Genomic DNA, 19,812 nt, shown 5'->3' with positions numbered 1-19,812 from the left:
CCAGTACCCCCCCAAGTAACATTCAAACGCACATTATTTATATTCAATATATATATTTTTTCTTCCATCCGACATTCTCTTTACTCCCCCCCCCCCTCCTTGCACACAGCGTGTTTCGTTTGTTTGTCGGTTGTCTGCCGTTGAGTCATTACCGGTTTTCGTGTGTTGTGTTGAGTTACGTGTCGATCGATTAATTCCTGCCGTGTTTGTGTTCTATTACGCGCTACTATTGTTCGCTCTAGGCTCTGGGCGCTTTAAAATGGGGGACCTTCGCTTGGCGTGAGCGTGTGCTTATTGCTATCGGTTTTAAGGGGGAATGGGGATAAGGAGATGATCTATTCACAAATCGATCGATGTACCGGACAGTGTTCTTGTACCACCAGAAGAATCGGGCTCTGTGTGTGTGTGTCTTACTCTTCCTTTCCGGTTTACTGTCTTCACGCTTTCCAGGAGCTTTCTGATTCCAGAACACAATCTAACTCGCTGTGCGTAACATAGCTTTTTTTGCGATATAATAAACGTAGCTTTTGTCATAAATGAATAATGCTCGATGCAAGTTACAAAACACAACATTAATTGCTTTCCAACGCCTTTCTGTTTGTGTGCGTGTGTGCCTGTTTTCTAGAACTTTTCTTCCTCTTTTTCCTCTCCTACAAAAGTGCCTTTACAACGCAAAGAAGGCCTTCGTCTCAGCTGTCCCTTTTTTTTTCCTGCTCTCTCCACCATACTCAGGATGTTCTGTCGCGAACGCTTTCATGTTTCCCCCCTCCCTCACCCCCCCCCCCCCCCTTGCCCATTGAACGACCACCACAAAACAATAGGGGAAAAAAAATTAAATATCGAGCTCCAGCACATCGATGGAGCCTCCGCTCGCTTCGCCAAGAAACTCTCCGCCCAGCTGGCGCGGGACTATCGACAAGAACCTTGCCCATGCCGCCACGGGTCGAGAGTTGGGATCAATATATCACAGTTGGATCCAGAACGTTAGCAGGGACCGAGTGCGCCGCCCTCACTGCTTCTGTTCAAAATTTACGCCAAAAGTCGCCACACCACATACCGAGGGGCTGCCTTTCTTCACCGTTTAGAACGTGTGGTGCTTTCAGTGAATTCCGACGATTGGCAGCATTGTGGGAAACAAAAACCGCTATGCGACATTCAACGTGGTTGTTGTGTAAATAACAAGTTTTGCGCACAGTACATCTTCTTCTCGTATTTGCTGCTAGAAGCAGTCACAGCTGTAGCAACCGTCTATATGGCTACTCCAGGTATAGTGCCCTCACTACAGGAACAAGAATAGCGCGTTTTAAATGCTTCCTCTTCTTACAGAATCTAGTAAAGCTCTGCTAGTGCTTCCCCACACAAACACACACGCACACCTTCCTTGCCATGTAGAGGTTACGATGCATATGGTTACTTATTAATCAATCGTCGAGATAAAGCATTCCCCCCCCGGTGGGTAGGGAAGGATATTGTATCAATTAACGTTATTTGACAGAGGGGGGAAAGAAGTTAACTAACAGAAGGGCATATACACACACAAAACCGAATTCATGCTTCTTCCAAAGGTTTGGCGTTTATAACGGTCGGTTGCAGCCGAGTCGAGGGATGGTTGGAGGAATTGGAGTTGAGATAAACCCAGAGTCACTGTAGGTGTATCGAAATGAGGTTGTGGTGGGAGAAATGATTCTGTTCGTTAGCGGACTGTGTAACTGTAGTTGTTGCAGCAGTGTAGTGTCGTAGTTGCGATTAGTGTAAGCAGCACTAATAGTAGTAGTAGTAGTAGTAGTGGTAGTACACATGATGGATGCATCGTTAAGAGTGAGAAGGCCGCGCTATAAGCTTCCCGCTTCGCTCGGACGACCATTCCCACAACACTGGTTTTGGCTAATGCGTATCTCCTCCACTAGCAGGACACCCATCATTACTGTTGCTGCCCCGTAAAACCAAAGCTGGACGGTATCTGCAGCTGCGTGAACTGATAGCCTAAAAAATTGGAATGAAACACCACACCGGTGATTATGATGCTCTTTTTGTGTGTGTGTGTGTTTCGTTTTACGAGCGCTTACCACCACTCTTTTCGATCTCTTTCGAGCGCTTGGTTTCCTTTTTCTGGTTGGCCAACACGAGCACCTCCTGCAGGTTTTTGCGCTCGGATGCGTTCAAATTTCTGGTAAGCATCGTATACCAGGTGGGATCCGTGTTGGGAAGATCTGCGGTTCAGAGAAGGGAAGACATATTGTAATTAACAAATACATCATTCTTCGTGGATGACTCGCGACCAACTTACTGTTCATAACGTCCTGGAACATGATGTACTCATCGACCGTGTTGGGATTTTCCTCGTCGTCCAGTGGTGTTGTGTAGCTTTCCAGTGCCGTTTCATCCATATCGTCGGCATCGTCGTCGTCATCATCTTCGTCATCGTCGTCCTCATCGGAATCAGCATCCTGCAATTGCGTTAGTATAGGTATACAACAGCAACATAGGGTCGAACTTTCCAAACCGGCTTGAACCAAACCGGTTTGAAACATGGAACTAGCGCGGTCGCGTACCTGAATCGAGGCAGTAATTTCAAAACCAGCTTCCGCACCCCGTTCCTGCACCATCTTCGACATGTTCTTGAAGTAGGGGTTAATTTCGTCCACATCGTCCTCGTCGCTCGATAGGCCATCCTCGAGGTCTTCGCTTTCGTTCTCGCTTTCCTCCTCCTCGCCCTCGGCCGCACGGGCAGCATAGGCACGCTTCAGTCCGTCGAAAATCATCAGCATCGTTGGAATGATCTTGTCCGGCAGCTCGCTCAGCACGGTCGGCTTACGGTCGCCCAGCGACAGCAACGTGCACAGCCCGATAATGCACAGCTTACGATCGTGAATGCTGTTGAGGTGGAAAGTTGAAAGAATGGTTTAATACTTCCCCGCGCGGACACCAAGCGTGTGTTTGTGTGTGTGCGTACCCAAGGAAACAATCGTAATCGTGAAGCCACTGTCGGATGAAGTGAGCCGTAATGGACGAATCGGGGACCGGTATCGGGATCTTTTCCAGTATCTCTAGCAACAGCGTGGGATTGTAGTAGATAGCTGCAATTACCACCTGCAATCAGAAATTCAATTTAGAACCATGTATCCTACGCTTAAAAAAAACCTCTTCCCACCAACCTGTAAGCACATCGTTCGCAGCTCGGACGTTTTCACCTCCCGCGTCAGTCGCAACAATGCCAGCTCAACGAAGCTCGGTATGAAATCGTCAATGTGTCCCTTGCACTGTAGGATAATGACCTCTAACAGTTTGGCCGCACTGCACTCCGATTCCTCCGTCGCGGTGCTGGTGAGGATCTGGCGAGCAATCGATAGGAGCAGGATGATTATCAATTATCCTTCGAACATATTTGGCGGCCTTTCTTACCGATTTGCACATGTTGTACATCGCAATGACGTGGTTCTGGTTCGACAGGAAGGCAGGCGTATCGACCGTTATGTAGTTGTGCAGGGCCGGCATCATGTCGACGAAGTATTCGGCTCCATTTTTCTGGAAAAGCTACAAAAAACAAATAGGAATCAGAAACGGGGTCCCACCCTTCCCATCCAGAAACGGCCAAACCTCATAGATAATTTCTAGCATCTTCCACATGTCCGGCGAGATGCTCTTCGACGTCAGATCGCACACCAGCCCGAACGCTTCCTCGTAAAACTCGAGCACGTTCTGCTGCAGCACGTGCCCGATCACCTGCAGCACGACCGGATGTAGCGCGGCCAGCACCTGCGGATGCTCCTCCATCACCGCCAGCAACGTTTCCATCGTACTGAGCAGCCCCATCGCGGTGATCGCCTTCTCGTCGCCATTATCCTCCGTTTCCAGCACCTGGCTAAAGGTGGTCGCCAAATGCTGACAGATGTCGAGCGCGATCGGGGGCAACTGGTCCGCGTACGTGCACACGATCTTCTGCAGCACGTTCGTCAGGTCCTCGTTCTCCGTCTCGCGAATGATCCGCAGCAGCTCCATCGTAATTTCCTTGATCTGGTTCTCCAGGAACGGTGCCGCGTCTTCCTGCGAGATGAGGAACATCTGCATCGACATGGCCGCTTCCACCTTCACCGGCAGATCCTTGTCCGTGAGCAGCGCATTGCTCAGGAAGCGCATCACCTGCTCGAGCACTTGCGGGTTCTTCAGCTTGATGTCGCTAAAGTAGTGCATCACCCAGCAGGCTCTCGCCCGCAGATGTCCGTGCGGGCTGCTAAACTCCGGGAACACGTACTGCATCAGCAGCTGCTCGACCTGCTCCTTGAAGATTTTCTTCCTCAGCAGCACCTCCGCCAGCGAGCCGACCATGTGCAGCGCACCGTCCTTCTCCTTATGATCCAGCCCGGGCGTATTGATGATCTGCATGATGATTTGCATCACCTGCGTGAGGATGCCTTTGCGCGTTTTGCAGCAGTTGTGCAGGAGCGTTTCGGCCGACTGCACCGGCGACACGAAATCGTCAAACACGTCGAACTTCTTGCGAATGTACTCGATCGGATCGCTGTCCCACAGCTCCTCGTCCGCGTCCGTGTACGACATCAGCGGGAAGATCACGTCCCGGATGATTTCGATCATGTGCGGCTTCAGCATCTTCCACGAGAACGCGTGCGAAACGGCCGTCTTGATGTAGTCGAGCGTGTTGGTCATGACGCGCGGCGACACGTAGATCTTGTTCCGGTACTGGTCCAAAATCTTGAGCAGCACCATCAGCAGCCCGCTGGTGAACGTTTGCAGGAACCAGGTGGAAAATTCTTTATACTCCTTCGAGATGATGTTGCCCGGACTGCCGTACCGCTCGAACATGCGCAGAATGATGTGCGAGGCCCACTTTTTCGTCTTCCACGCCGGATGCTGCGGCCGTTCCTCTTCCTCGATGTGCGACGCATCCGGTGCCGGCCGCTCCAGGATCTGTCGGCAGATTTCCATCCAGCACGCAAACACCTCCTTCGTGATCACCTCCAGCGGCAGCGAGTACTGCGTGAGGGCGTAGAAAATTTTCAGAATCTGCTTCTGCAGCAGCACGCTCTGCTCCGACGGTTCGTTGATCACGTTCATCATGATGGTGTAGATCTGGGGCAGCAGCAAACTCATCGCCTCGGTCAGCGGACCACGTTCGGCCGACTTCTTGTACTCGTAGTGCTTCACCAGCTGGTACATGCACAGCAGTGCACCGTGCCACGCGTTCGGGTCGCTGTTCTGCAGGCACAGGCTCACCTTGTCCACTACCTGCGTCCATCGGCCCGGGAAGTCGTTCTTGATGATGTGGCTCAGGCAGAAGCACAGCTGTATCTTGATCACCTCCGACGGTACGTGCACGATCGCTTCCACGATCGTGTCGCGGATCATGGCCCGGTCCTGCTCGTGGATGGCGAACGGGATCGGATTGCCAACCTCCGCCTCGCGGTCCTGCCAGCTGGTGTTGATCAGGTTCTTCATGTAGATGGCACCGGCCAATCGGACCGGTATCTCCAGCTCATTCTGCATGATCACCTGCATCAGGGTTGGCAGGAAACCGATGATCTTGTGTACCTATGGGGGGGCAATGTGTGTGCGTGTGTGCGCAAATTTGGGAGAAGAACACATGAGTCAGTATGCTAATTTTTAAAACCCATCGGCCCCCCCTAGAATCTTGAAATGGTGCTGCGAGTAAATTTTGAAATAATTAATGCATGTCTCGTACTGCACACCGAGCATGGTATGTTTCATGTTCGGCGGCCTCACAACCACGTGATTTTATTAGCGCTCGAAGAAAGTTTACCGATCATTGTACAGCTGCTTCTTATTTTAGCTGCACATACTCGCACTTCCGATGGTGAAAATGTATTTTCGAGTTATGTTTACACTACTGCCTCGCTCGTGATAGTGCAGCGCATCTCGCCCACCCCCATAGCAATCGAGCAGAACTCGTAGACGGACACAATGTGCTGCCCAAAAGCAATACTGACCCATTTTTATTGGGAAGTACATGCGGAAAAAACGTGTTCATTGCCACCATTCGGAAGCTACATTGATTGAGGGTTTTGAACACAAAATAAAGATCACTCATTTCGGGATCGCTTCGTGTGGATCATTCGAGAACAACGCAACGCGTGTATGTTCCGAAGCACCATTGTAAGCTGCGTTTGATGAATAAATAATTTGCAAAATGTTGCTTCTACTGGCAGCACCGACCAGAATGGACGGCTTTTGAGGGCGGTGGATTTATTTTAACTTGAGCCGTTGTATTGGCAACATCTCCAAAGGAATGGGGCGCATTCAGTGTTTGGTCAATGAATTCTTTCGCGTCCACAGGTAGGAAAATTGTCGGTGGGTGCCGTGTCCGTGGTGGGTAGCCGTGAGTAACCGAGGGCGGCTTAATAAATACACCACGGTGAGTAAGCCGAGCTCCACCAGGGGACAGACGATTCCAGTGCGGTTTGATTTTTCAAGGGTAATCCAAGGGTTAGTCGTTCGTTCATTCTGGGTGCAATTTGTTTACGGCAGAATCTTATGCTGCACAGCCGATTCCACTACAAAACATGCTTCTGAATAGTCGAGCCCAACTATTCGGCCCGTTCCAGTGTTATGCACTTGTAAATATTATCCTCCCCTATTGCGGCCTCCCTTTCGCTCGCTCGCTCGCTCGCACGCTTGCTCGCTCTACCCTTTTTGCCGGTTCCGTACGTTTCACAACCACGTCCACGTACTCCGCCGCCGCGTCATGCAGATGCTTCCGACGGCCGAATTTTCCAGACAAAAACGGCACCCGTACTGTTTTCGTTGGAAGATTGGTTCCCTCGCTAGCAATCACCTGATTAAGCTGCTCCTCGGCCTGCAATCGTTGCGCTGGGTCGATGGTGGCACGCAGCAATTCGCTTATCTTGACGGTATCCATGTTCGGACGGGTGCGGATTACGGATGCAATGTACGGGGTGCTTCACCACACAACCGCTTCCTTCGAATTCTTCACACACACGCACACTTCGCGCACTTTGCGACAAACGCTACGGAAGGACACGGTTCGTAACGGCAGCTGCGAGTCGGAAGTCGCAGCTGATGCGCTCTGCTTTACGTATTTCCCGGCCGGTAAGGAAAATTTGCAATAGACAGCACAAATGGAATTCACCGCAATTTGCAGACACGCGGTTTTAGCGCCGATCGTCGAAACGTCAAACAAGGGTTTAACGAAAGTGTCAGTTGCGTATTTGAACGAAGGCTCGAAATGGCTTGTTGCTTGAATTTACTTCACGTGCAGTTACTTTCTTGATACTGTTATTCGGTGCATTGAAGACGGGAACATCTGTTTCGGGGATTAATACAATTGTAAGACAAATTTTATCATTACTGAATATCGTATCGGCAAGAAGAAATGTGCAGCTTGTCAAGAATTCATGATCCATCTTATATAGAAGCGAACAATCTTCGCAAATAACTGCAGTGCCGGATTGATCATCGGACTATGTGAACGGATTCCAGTGGCTTCTCCACTCGAATAATTTTGTTGTGCAACGATTATTATTTCCCAAGAGTCCTGGTAGTCCTATCTACCACGAAACCACGTAGCGTCAGGAATTAAGCTTCATTTATCTGATCGTCTAATTGAAGAGCCCGCATCTTTCAAGGGACCTTGTCTACCAGAAGATCTCATAGTTGAAGGTGACTCATCTACCAATGGATCTTCAAGAGAATTTAAGGGACAAAAGATTACACAGAAACCTTGAGGCCCTCACCGGATTCTGGATAACGATAAGCATGTAATATTTCGGGGGAATACATCTGCTGCGGGTATAGTGCTATGGCAAGTTACCTAGACGGCTGCAGGAGTATGCAATTTTGGCACCTTCGATGACGCCACACGCCGAGTCATCTTTGTATCTGATTTCAACCGACAACCCAAAACCGTTGTAGTATTACCGGTCTATCACACTGGAGGGCGCCCAAACATTTTAGCCTATACAGTAGTAACAACACAGGGAGTTACTTAAAAACAGAGAGGAATTTTATTTACAAAACAAGCTACAACACGACAAATTAAAAAGCGTCCTGCACGCTGTTTACAAACCACCAACCATCGAACACGCGTGCTCACCGTTCCCGATGCACGCTGCATAGCCTATCAAATGCGGTATTACATTCTGTTCGTACATTCCACCAAACAGGTGCGACCACGGTCCGTACGCAAACAGCGCGACATCGTCGCCACCGTGCGTTTCGTACTTCATCGGGACCACCTTCGGGAACTGAAACTCGCGGTCCTTTATCATCGACTCGGTAATGTTTGGTCTCTGGCCCTTCGGACCGGGCAGCGGGCCACCCGGCCCATTCGCGTACGTTAGCGTGGTGTACGGTTTCTTGTCGCCGTCGCTGATCTGGCTGTTCAGGCCGAGTATGTCGTTCCCACGTGTCGCATAGCCCGATAGTGTCATTGTATGTGAGTGGTCCGCCGTCACCACGAGCAGCGTATTGTCCGGGCTGGTGAGCTGCCGTGCCACCTGCACCGCCTCGGACAGCTGCACCGTTTCATCGAGCGACTTACGTGCCTTGGTGAAATGATGGGCCAGATCAATTTTGCCACCCTCCACAAACAGCACATAACCTTCGGGGTACTTCTCCAGCGTTCTTATCGCCGCGTATGTCAAGTCACCCAGCGTTGGATCCATTTCCGGGCGGGCGTCCAGATGGAACTTCATGTGGTCTGCACTGAACAGCCCCAGCAGATAATCTACCTCGGTGAAGTTGAGCGCCATCAATTCGTGCCTGTTCGACACGTACCGTGCCGTGCCGAGTGGCTTACCGTAGTACCATTGGGAGATCAAATTGGCCCCGTCTAGCCGTTGACCGCGGAATCCTTCCTCGTCTTTCATGGTTTTCGGGAGGAACTTACGGCGGCCACCGCCCAGAATGACACGAAAGTTTTTGCCCGTCTCTCCGTAGATTAGTTGGGTGGCGATGTCTGGACACTGGGCCGGATCGCCACCCGTCCGGACTACGTCGGCGTCACTCTCCCAGTCACGGTTGGCGGTGTGTGCGTAGGTACCGGCGGGGCTGGCGTGTGTGACGCGGGTTGTCGTCACGATGCCGGTCGCTTTCCCTGCTGCTTGGGCCCAGGCCATGAGCGATTGGACGTGGTTGCGCGGATCGTTGCTGGCGGCACAGTTACCATAGTTGACCGCTGCCGTTACACCGATCGTTGCATAGTTGGCCTTCACGCCACACAAATATGCCGTCGCCGTGCAGGCCGAATCCGCCACCTGTTTGTCCACACAGTAGGTCTTGCAAAGAAAAGAAATGGAAAGCGAAAATGAATCGGGTTATCAACAAACGATGTAAAAATAAGTATTGTCACGTCCGAGTGACGTCGATTCGGTTTTGAATTGAAGATCACTTGTATGATCATCTCTTTTTTCCTCCATAAATTTGCAAATTATTTTCCAATATTGAGGCCATAAATGCCAGACACTCTGACCTCACCCACATCGTTGTCAGCTCACCTTCACAAGCCCAACGTCGGGAAACTCTTCGAACGACAGTTGACTTTCTTCGCCCGTATGGCCTTGCTGTTGCCCGAGATACATACGGCTGGCGGCAAGCGTCGGTATGGACATACCATCGCCGAGGAAGAAGATCACATTTTTAGCAATATTTTGGTTCGGCTGCCTCAGTAAATGTTCCTTCAGCTTGAGCTGTGCGCCAATGTTCCAGTACTGAGCGGTTTGCTCATATTCACCCGCTGAGATGAGACGCTTCTTTCGATGCCGTGCTTCATTGCTGGCCCCCTCGGTCGCTTCCGGGGTGGGACGTTCCTCGCTTATAGTTGCTGCCGGTGGCGGATGGACTGCAATAAGCAAACGCCAAACATGATCATTTACTACCGATCGGTTCGATCGCTTCTAATGTGTATCGGCTGCAGCACCGAGATCAAACGCGAGGAAATGCGTACGCACTGGTACCGTGTCTGGTAAATTGCCCGTCATGTTAATGCATACCACCATTCCGCACATACGTACCACTTTCACTTTCAGTAGCATTTACCCCAGCTACTCTTGGCTGCTGGCGAAGAGAATCCGCCGTTGGATCAAGAAGTTCCAGTGCGATGGGATGATGCAGTCGATGTGCACACACGATCACGATAAGTACCAGCAAGGTATTGAAATACACAGAACACCCCTTCATAATGGACTAGAACAGGATGGCAGGATGGATGGTTGTACACAACAGTCTACACAAAAAGGATTCCCTCCGAATGCGACCACCTGCTGCAGGATTACTCGCGACACTAAACAACGGTGGATTGTTAAACTGATCACTCAGCCAGGTTAAAAGACAGCAGCGTGCTCAACGGTTGGCTTCGCGGATACGAATTACGTTACTGCCGTGATCAGCTAGCTGCAGCGGCGGCCCATCTGCTGCTCAGTCAGCTCTCGGTAATGATATCGACTCGTCAGTCAAAAGGCACGTATATATGTAGAGGGTACGTACGGCAGGCCTGGGGCTGTGAGGCTACAGTTTAAAGGATCCATGCTTGTAAATGGCATTGGGATTAGCAATGGAAGAGTGTATGTGTGAAGGAAAACCTCGGAACCGATGCCAGCATGTTTCGTGAATTTAGAGCAGTTGACATCATTTAACTATATAAATATACAATGAGGTGCAAGGTGTTCTGTTTTGAAGGTTTTGTGATGTAATGTATAAATTGGGTTAAACTTATCAAGCATAATTATGCATTGGGAGTTTCTAAAACTAATCTTCAAATCTCCAATCATCATCCTGTCTTTCAGAAAGCCTCTTTCCGATCTCTAAATCGGATTTGCAAATTATAAATTAGTATTTATCAAAAACTATTTTCTGCAGTCGCTATGTGTGTGATGTGATAACGGTCTGATCATACTGTGTAGAAAATATTTAAAACTTTGACCATTTGTCTTGAAGGTACGCCCACTGTGGCTCGATTTGACAACTGACAGCTGTGGGGGAATGTTGGTTTGTTTACAATTAGAGCTAACTCGTGGTTTTGTGAAGCACTGATGGGAAAACAGTATACATTAAAGAGTTATCTATATAAAGCGTCGCAGAAGTACATCATTTAAGGTAAATATTGAATAATGAATAGTTGACGAACAGGCTGAGGCTCGATTTGGTACGCGGCTCATGATTTTTAGCGATAGCCTGGTTTATTCGATTCCACGTATCAAACGGTGTAAAACTACCTCGCGTTATACTCGATACCGATGTTATATCTTATTTTGCTGCTTATATTATCATACCTAGCAAATTGTGCTCCTTTTCTAAGTAAGTTTTCCCACAAAGCTTCCGTCGTTCCGGCGTTCGCGTTGCTTCATACCGGTACGCGCTTTTTACTCAGCTGGAAACGTAAACAATTAACCCTTAAAGAATCAAACCGCACAGTTATATTGAGACATAGGCAATTTATTTGAAGTGCTTGTAGTACATCAAAACATTACACATACATTACATCTTAATTTGTAGCGTAACGCATGCCAACCCTGGAGGAATCCCTCCTGCTCCTTTGCTCGAGTGGCACGCGTGTGATAAGTGATTCCGTCATGGTTGGGAAGGAATACAACTTACAAGCTAAAGGGAAGATTCTATGCTACAAACACTGGCCCAAGCGTGTAGTATAAATAAATAATGTTTGTTTTCAGTCGGTACTGCACTGGTTGCGTACCAGGGCGTCCTCCCTGTCGATAACATCGATCGAAAAGTAAATGCTTTTGCAAAAAAACGATGGCGCTAAACACGAATCTACGGTCAGGGTCTATCACAACTGCTTAATATTCGAGCAACTTTTTGACTTGGTTGGTCTCGCGTCCGGGTCCTGCGGTTGATGATGCGACTGCTGCTGCAGCCGGCTGTAACCGTTGTCTTGAGCACACGATCGCTTAACCGAATTGCACCGGTTAATGGTCGAGCCCGTGCTTCCTTCCGTCTCTTCTCCGTCCGGCGACTCGTCCGCGGAGGAGGACGAAGTGAATGGGGACGTGCGAGAAATGCAGGAATTTGCTCGGCTTAGTCAATTGCTAGCCTCCTCCGTACTGTCCGTGTCGTACGTGTCGTTCGAACTTCGCTCACCGTTCATCCTCGAGGCGCGCTGTAGACTCTCCAGGATGTCATCGGTGTCGATGATGACGATCGGTGTGCATCCGTCCGTAAGTTGAGAGCTGTCCCAGAAAAAAGAAACACGAAGACATTCGTTAGCTGCCATTTGACAGTCCACTCACAAGATCATCCACTTACCGGCTGTTCTGGCGTTCGAAGATCTCCCGCGAAACACTGCGCGTGAAGGAGAAACGTGTGGACATGCTGCGGGTAAGTTTCTTGGGAGGCTTCTTCGTCGCCTGCACAGGCTCTGTGATCTCTTCCGGGCATTCGGCAGCAAGTGTTTCTTCGGCGTAGTTTTTAATTTCCTGCCATGCGTAATCTGTTGGGCGAAACGGAAATGGAGAGGGTGCGCGTGAGAGGTTTATTGCAAAAGGGCGGCATAATTTCCATAGTCGCGTTATCGCAAAAAGGTGTTACATTTGCTGATAACATCGGTTCGGTACGATTGCATCATGCCGAAGGATTCCGGCACACAATCTGGACGAAACTCTTCTTCGCGTGCTCTTATCGCAAAAAGGGTAAAAATCAATATTGAACAATTATGCTAATAGTGGGCAACGGTTCGGAAATGACAACGCGTCGCCGCTTTACGACTGAGGTGTACAACCGGTAGACACGTGTTGCTACTACCGTTTCGTGTAGTACCTACCTATATGCTCCTCGGTGGCGTGCTCGTACGTGACACAGAAGCGAATGATGTATTTGCCCCGTACCATCGCGGGGGTCATGTGGAATTTGCCCGACTGGTTAATCCTCGCCAGCAGGTCCCGATTGATGCGATCCTGTTGTCTGAAGAGTTAAACAATTTAGCGTTAGTCAGGAGGGCCATTTTTAAACTGATCAAAAAGGACTTACTTTAGTCGGAAACAGACGAGTCCCAGGTTGACGTCGTTTCGCACCTCGAAGCGATCGTCGGACGTAACCAGCGATTCGAATCGTTTTGCCAGTGCTATATGATTGCGAATGTATTTCTGTAGTCCAACGATACCGTACGACCGGAAGACGAACCACAGTTTCAACGCTCGGAAGCGTCTGCTGAGAGGAATACCGTAGTGTCGGTAATCGATCGCACTGCTGTGCTCGTGCTGTAGATACAACGGATCAACGGCCAGCGCTGTGGTGAGCAATTTGACTTCCTTTACCCACATTGCCGAGCAGTCAAAGTTTGTCAGCAGCAGTTTGTTTGGATTTGTGTTGAACGAGTCGGCGTACTCGAGGCCTTCCTTGAAGCGTCGCATTTCGGGCAGTATGAAAGAATTTCCTGCATACGCACCATCCACATGGAACCAGATGCTACGCACCTCGCGACACACCTGCCCGATCTCGACGAGATTGTCAAAGACACAGGCCGAAGTTGTGCCAACGGTAGCGACCACGAAGCACGGTGTTAATCCTTGCGCCATATCTTCCTGAATCGCTTGGCGGAGTGTATCGCCCCGGAACACACCCCGACTGTCGGTGTCCAGAGCGCGCAGCTTCACGATCGCCATCTTGGCTGCCTTCTCGATCGACGAGTGTGCTTCCTTGGAGGCATACGCGACCAACTGTGGCAGATAGACGCTATCGTGCACATCGACGTGATTTCCTTTGAGCTCTTTGATGGCACGAGCGCGTGCAGCCATCATGCAAACCAGGGCACACTCGGACGCTGATCCTTGTATGACGCCCCCACCACGGGAACCTTTCGCGTCGCTACGGAAGAAGCACGGCAGATCGAGTGCTTTCGCGTACCAATCGAGGACAATCGTTTCGAGCTCTGTGGCGGCCGGGCTGGATGCCTAGAAGGAGAGTAGGACAAGCGAGATTAATGACCCGCGGGCGACATGCGACGAGAGCAATGCAAATGTTTACCTCCGTCCGATGCTTGAAAATGAACTACATTTTGTGCCACTTACCCACGAGAAACCTATTGACCCGATGGCACTGCTGAGCATGTCACCGAGAATCGAAGGATACGAGTTGCCGGACGGGAAGTAGGCGAAAAAGTGCGGATGATTCCAGTGCACCATATTGGGCATGATCTTCGTCTCGACGTCATCCAGCATACGCTTGAAGTCTTCGCCCTTCTGTGGCGCTTCATCTGTTCGGATGGGGGGAAAGGCAAAAAGGAAAAGGTGCAACCAAGCACGAACGTGATTTCACGCACGCACCGGCCATCACCGAGACGATGATCTTTCGTTAGTGAGGCGTAGTCGAAAGGCGTATTGTATGTTTATTCGTGATCGTGGATTGCGCATTGTAATTTTAGCTGTTTTCGGTCGTCGACTAGGGGGTACGAAGCAAGGAATTTTGCAATCGATGCATAAAACTGTACCCTAGGTCTATTAATTCCAACCAGCGATTTTATAGAGCTAATTAATTTAGCTCACTATTGTTTTGATTTAAAGGTGTTGGCAACTGTTTTAATGGTAGTAAACAAGCAAATTTTAATTAAACATTTCTGCCGTTTCGAATCACATTTGTGTAAGGTGCATTTTATTTAGCGATATCAGGTACGAATGCAAACAAATCTATAGCGAATGTTCGATAAGCATGGTAGTTTTCATACATAAAACTGTACCCTAGGACTATTAATTCCAACCAGCGATTTTATAGAGCTAATTGATTTAGCTCACTATCGTTTTGATGTAAAGGTGTTTGCAACTGTTTTAACGGTAGTAAACAAGCAAATTTAAATTAAATATTTCTGCCATTTCGAATCACATTTGTGTAATGTGCATTTTATTTAGCGATTACAAGTACAAACGCAAAAAAATCTATAGCGAATACTTCATTAGCATGGTAGTTTAGCTTGCTCTAGATATGTTTGAGTTAATTCTCACCTATCATTAATATTGCTATCAAAATAAATCATTCTTGGATGGTAGACTTATTTTTGACTTTTTCTGGATTGAAATGCTTTTCAACACTGACTCAAAATCAGTAAATTGGACGCTCATGCACACTGTCTCCGTGCAGTGTTATTCTTCAAATATTTGGACTCCATCAACATCAAACGAATGGGCGTCATGTGAATCCCCGTCGCTCAAGATGTCCGGGACATTTCCCAGACAACTGTCGAACTGCTTCATTGAAGTATTCTCAACGTCGTCCCTCGGCTCATTCGCGCTAATCCAAAGAGATGCAAACGCACGGTACCCCGTCACTAATTCATTCACTAACTTCCCTGAAGCTCACTCAAGCGTTAAATCAATAAACTATCGACAGTTCTGATGTAATCCGCCCGGCTACCGTTTATCCGTATAAAACCGCATTAAACCGGTGACGAAAATTGCAAACATCCAGGAGACTAGCCTCCCCACGCCAGTCGCAAGCAAGCAAGCTGTCTATTTGAAAATAACTCTTGTTATTGTTTCACCTGTGACAGGTTCTCCTGGCTAAGTACAAACAAATTTGTCGGCTATCGGCCGTACCCAAACTCGGTACAGCGCTGAACAGCGGTAAGCGTTATTTTTAACAGTATGACGGGGAAACTTCCCTCCTTGCAGAAACGTGCGGAAGTACAGGCAAGTTTTCCTTCCTCAAAAGGTGTCACTTTCGGCACATACGTCACATGGATCGGTCCATCCCCTCCTGGTTCTTGCCTGCAGTCCTGCCGGTCAATGGCGATCGGTGTTCATTGAAGGATCTGCTGAAAAATCGTTCAAGGTTGCCGGCGGACCGAGATGCGCTCGAAGAAGTGCCACAATGAGTCAGACACATTGCGATCACGCGCGCTTGGCGGTGAAACGTGACCCGCCGTGAAATAGACTAAACTGAGTTTGAAGAGTTGACAGGCGGGCTCGTGGCTTGATGTTGGGCTTGCTTTCTTTTAAAATGGATTACCATGAATGGGTTAATCTGCTCCAAGCAGTGTTGTACTGCTGGGGATTGAACGTCATCGCCGGACGGCCCCGTTCGTTGGAATGAAGACGCACGCTACTGAACAAGAGGCCATACCGGGTCGCGTAAAGGCTTGCACAAAATGGAAAATGTTTCTGTGGGCGTTAAGACACCGTACGATGCGTCAAATGAAAGGGGACCTCTTTTTTCTTGAATAGATTATCAATCTGAATCAAACAAATCTTGTTGCCAGCCGGCTCGATTCCCGGTCCATTACAACCCAAGCAAAACCCAAGTGTGGAATCTGCCGGTAGAAAATTACGTCCATCCATCACTACTGCACACTAGTAATTATCCAATTGCCGTCAGCAAACTTACGAAACTCGCTATCGAAGGGCTATTTGACCGCGTGCGACCGTATACTGGAGGTGTACTGTGAGAGAGTTGTTAATTGAGCGTTTGTTGACATGGGTCTTCTCATCACCTGGACATTCGAGCAGTTTCTTCTGACGGAACCCAGAAGAACTCCTGCGTAATAGAAGGCCAGCCACACGTACAAGACCTAAGTGCACAACGTTTGCCACTCGCGAATCTATTCTAAATAACTCCTTAAAAAAACTACTGCGTACCTGGTAATAGCTTGCGGAGAAATCCAGGATCCACCGTTGGGGCGACATCTCGTGTGTCGATCGTCTGCCCATAGTCACAGATGTAGTCGATCATCTGTTTCCCGTACTTTCGAAACTCTTCCGTATTCATACTGACGAGCTTTCTTTGCTGTTTAAACTCACTACAGTTAATCACTTAAAGCGCCTTGCCTTCACCACTTTAAATTGTACAATATTTGGCTTATTGTACAATCGGTTTTTCACTGCCACCTTCAGGCAAGGATATAGTACAAACAGAGTGACGTTCCTTGCGATATTTGAACGTTAACAAGTTAACCACCGGTAAATGGTTTGCTGCATAAATTTTGCACACTTCGCTTGTTTTGTCGCCTTGTCACACCTTGTTAAGGTACACACCTGCCTCGAACACTGGTGTGATCCTGTCCGCGATTCCGGTACTACTGTGTACACGACCGCGTTTTTCGCATTCGCTCGCGACGTGCGGAACGTTTGGAACTCTTCTCTAGATCGCTTGTGACCACCGCTTGGATGGTGCTCGGTTACTGTTTAGCGTGGTCTTACTACTGCTCCTTTTCTTAGCTGCGTACGCTTTCGTTATACGATCGTGACTGACCGTGTTCGGATCCGGCCGAAAGCTTTTTATCGTGTTGCGTCCGTGCGTCGGGCGAGGAACTCCCTCGCCTGTAATTACCGCGACCGATGGGCGAGAGCAAGAGCGAGACACCAGCAAACCGTTTGTTACTGTGTTTGGATAACGATGACGTGAACCGTCCGATTCGGTGCGACGAATCCGCGCGAGCCGTGGAGGATTGGTTTTGGCTTCGGGTTCGGCTTCCATTGACTTTCGGCTCGCTTTAGGGGCGAAAAGAGGGGAAGCTGGCTTGCTGGGGCAGCAGAAAGCGAGAGGACTGTTTGTACGCATGACGCGCCCTTCTTGTTGGGGTTGCCGCCGTGCCACACGTGCGGACGGAAGTACACAGCCCCAGGCACCCTGCACTTCGTAGCGGCTAATCCGCGCGTAATTCGGTGGGTCGCTTCACGTATCGCAGCGAATGAATTACAAGTGCGTGAACAGTTGTGTGCATCGGATCACATATTACAAAGCTGGCACGAAGTTCCTATTGGCACTCAGCGATAAAAGCTGTTGGAAGTAAGAAAGGTAGGTGTCTGGGGGCACAAGCATACCTGGTGGGAAAATTGGGAGCTCTATGCAACGCGATAACGTCATTCGGACACACCAGACACTCTTGGCAGACCCTCTTCAGCTGGCAGGCGTCTGGGCAGTTTCATGACGTGGTGAAATCTAAATTTGGGAAAGGGAAATGGTAAGCTATGTCTTTTATCATGTGGATTCGTTTATGATGCAACTGATGATGGATGTCTTTGCTAGAATTCGGTTATCAGCACACATCAGCAATATTGAAAGTGGTAGATATGCTATTTCGAAAATCTGAATAGACGTTTAAAAAATTCGGAAGATCACTCGAATCGTCCCAAGAAGTTTCATTGGTTCTTCTATGTTCTCCTTTCGCTTGGCTTGGCATTCCCACGACATCCGCATTGTCTACTCGCTGGACATGATTCATATCCTTGCGATGAGTTCATTTCGAGCGTCCTTCTTGGCAGAGTTACACGGGCACAGTCTTAAGATCTCACCCACCCATCCGATCTGTTACTCATGCCACAGCAATTCCAGTTCAATTTTATATGTTTACATATATTATTACCTACTTTGAAACAAACCAGAAAAAAACAGTCAAACGAAACTCTATTCCCACCATGATCTACTTTACCATTCTAGGCCAATTGGGTAGACATCTGTGGCTTTGCGGATGTTTGGATAACGCTTCGTTTCGTATCCCACGCACCGGCCGGGAGTGAGCGCTCTTGCATCTTCCGGAAAAAATGCGTATTTTTACCCGCGTTTATCTCACATTTCATTCATGAAAGTCGTAAACGGTTGATGGGAGAACGTTTATGAGTCTTCGGGGTCTTTACGTTTTCCCCGACAGCGATTGTCGGGATTCCTTACATTCTTCATTTAATTGGTTTCTTGTTTTTAGGGTAACTGAACCATGCTCCATGGAGATATGATTGGCGCTGCCCGTCATGTCGTCCTATCAGCGAGCTGCTTCACGTTTTCAAGATACGATCGAAATAGGAAAATGTGACTCCCCTTTTTTGGGGCAAAAATCTTGAGTTCTTAGAGCCCTAGCGAACCCTAGGTGACGATATGATTTAGCGATAGTTAAGCGACTAGTAGCATCGTGATAGAGTTGCTGCACGTGATTGTCGAGCATTGAGCGTCCGAAAGATCAATCTCCATGTTGACGTCATGCCGTGTCACCTGGTGTTCCTGTCACAATTATCTCTCGTGTGCCACTTGTACTTTGAACTCCTCTTTTGGGGCCAGTTTCAGGTGTTTTCTATGATGAAACGTATCATCAGCGAACTCAATGACCAAGCATAAAGCGAACTTGAACCGCCCGACAGTTCCCGGTGCCATCTAGCATCTGCTAACGGATTCGCCACAAACAAGCCACCCCGGCGATTTCGCCAATTAACACAATCGGTCTAAGTAAATTTCAACCGTCACTCGACTGAGCTGCTGTCACGATGAGAATCGAATGATCAATTATGTGTTGTTTGGTTTGTTGTGCTCGCTACTTTATCAAGCAGTAGCTCCCAAGCATCGTAATGCTTCGCCGTGACGTCGCACGTGTGAGGTTGTGTGTGGAGCATCTGTTATTTTTTAATGGTAAACTGCGGGTTCAAGCAATTCCTTAAACAAACATTCCCGCACTAAGCGACCGACCAGCTGAGCGGTTCGTTCTTGGACGCGTAAACCGGAGCCTGTGGAAATTTATCGTTTGTTTGACAGGGCGCAATCGAGAGCGCAGAACCGCCGGAGTACGAGGGTCAAGATATGCGTAAAACGGTTGAATGAATGGGACTGAACGCGTGTAAAAAGCTACCATCGAAGTGAGAAATGTTGATGGAAAATCATCAAGATCAGACGGTGTATTCATTCAGCAAACGTATTTTTGTTTCGACAGCCGTGCGTGGGGAGGGTCTTGCTGATGGATGAAAATGTTCTTGAGAAATGGACCATTTTGCTGCTCCAAAAGCGTCAGATCCGGCTAGCTGGTTCCGTTATGAATCATTCGTCGTTGCGGAGAATGATTTTCGGGTTTGTGCTGCTCTGCCGAACCGCGCAATCCAAACAAACACAAACTCCCTTTTA

At 48.8% G+C, this 19,812-nt stretch overlaps 4 protein-coding genes across 4 annotated transcripts in view; 1 reads left to right on the top strand and 3 right to left on the bottom strand.

Annotated features, from left to right (window-relative positions):
- Positions 1–84: 84 nt before the first annotated feature.
- Positions 85–7,170, bottom strand: LOC118510169 (importin-7). Its single transcript, XM_036051684.1, has 9 exons — positions 6,809–7,170; positions 3,598–5,547; positions 3,403–3,534; positions 3,156–3,332; positions 2,954–3,090; positions 2,553–2,874; positions 2,288–2,447; positions 2,067–2,210; positions 85–1,983 (listed from the first exon to the last, which is right to left on the bottom strand). Exons 1-9 carry the CDS (start codon positions 6,890–6,892, stop codon positions 1,922–1,924), a joined length of 3,168 nt encoding a protein of 1,055 aa, XP_035907577.1. The 5' UTR covers positions 6,893–7,170; the 3' UTR covers positions 85–1,921.
- Positions 7,171–7,974: 804 nt separating this feature from the next.
- Positions 7,975–10,613, bottom strand: LOC118509032 (alkaline phosphatase, tissue-nonspecific isozyme-like). Its single transcript, XM_036049070.1, has 3 exons — positions 10,005–10,613; positions 9,489–9,832; positions 7,975–9,269 (listed from the first exon to the last, which is right to left on the bottom strand). Exons 1-3 carry the CDS (start codon positions 10,168–10,170, stop codon positions 8,052–8,054), a joined length of 1,728 nt encoding a protein of 575 aa, XP_035904963.1. The 5' UTR covers positions 10,171–10,613; the 3' UTR covers positions 7,975–8,051.
- Positions 10,614–10,939: 326 nt separating this feature from the next.
- The window catches only part of LOC118510597 (ribonuclease P protein subunit p25-like protein), a 28,831-nt gene continuing 19,958 nt past the window's right edge, over positions 10,940–19,812 (top strand). The window contains exon 1 of the mRNA XM_036052604.1: positions 10,940–11,085. The gene's annotated coding sequence lies outside the window, so the exon portion shown is untranslated. The remainder of the gene's footprint in view (positions 11,086–19,812) is intronic.
- LOC118510596 (aromatic-L-amino-acid decarboxylase) lies at positions 11,404–17,186 on the bottom strand. The gene is made up of 6 exons (XM_036052601.1): positions 16,569–17,186; positions 14,013–14,197; positions 12,973–13,895; positions 12,767–12,906; positions 12,253–12,436; positions 11,404–12,176 (listed from the first exon to the last, which is right to left on the bottom strand). The coding sequence occupies exons 1-6, from the start codon at positions 16,696–16,698 to the stop codon at positions 12,029–12,031; spliced, it is 1,710 nt and encodes a 569-aa protein (XP_035908494.1). The 5' UTR covers positions 16,699–17,186; the 3' UTR covers positions 11,404–12,028.

This window comes from Anopheles stephensi, chromosome 3 (assembly GCF_013141755.1).
Source record: "Anopheles stephensi strain Indian chromosome 3, UCI_ANSTEP_V1.0, whole genome shotgun sequence".
Classification (NCBI taxonomy): Eukaryota; Metazoa; Arthropoda; class Insecta; order Diptera; family Culicidae; genus Anopheles; species Anopheles stephensi.
The sequence above is the reverse complement of the archived record's forward strand: the minus strand, read 5'-3'. Positions and strand labels throughout refer to the sequence as shown.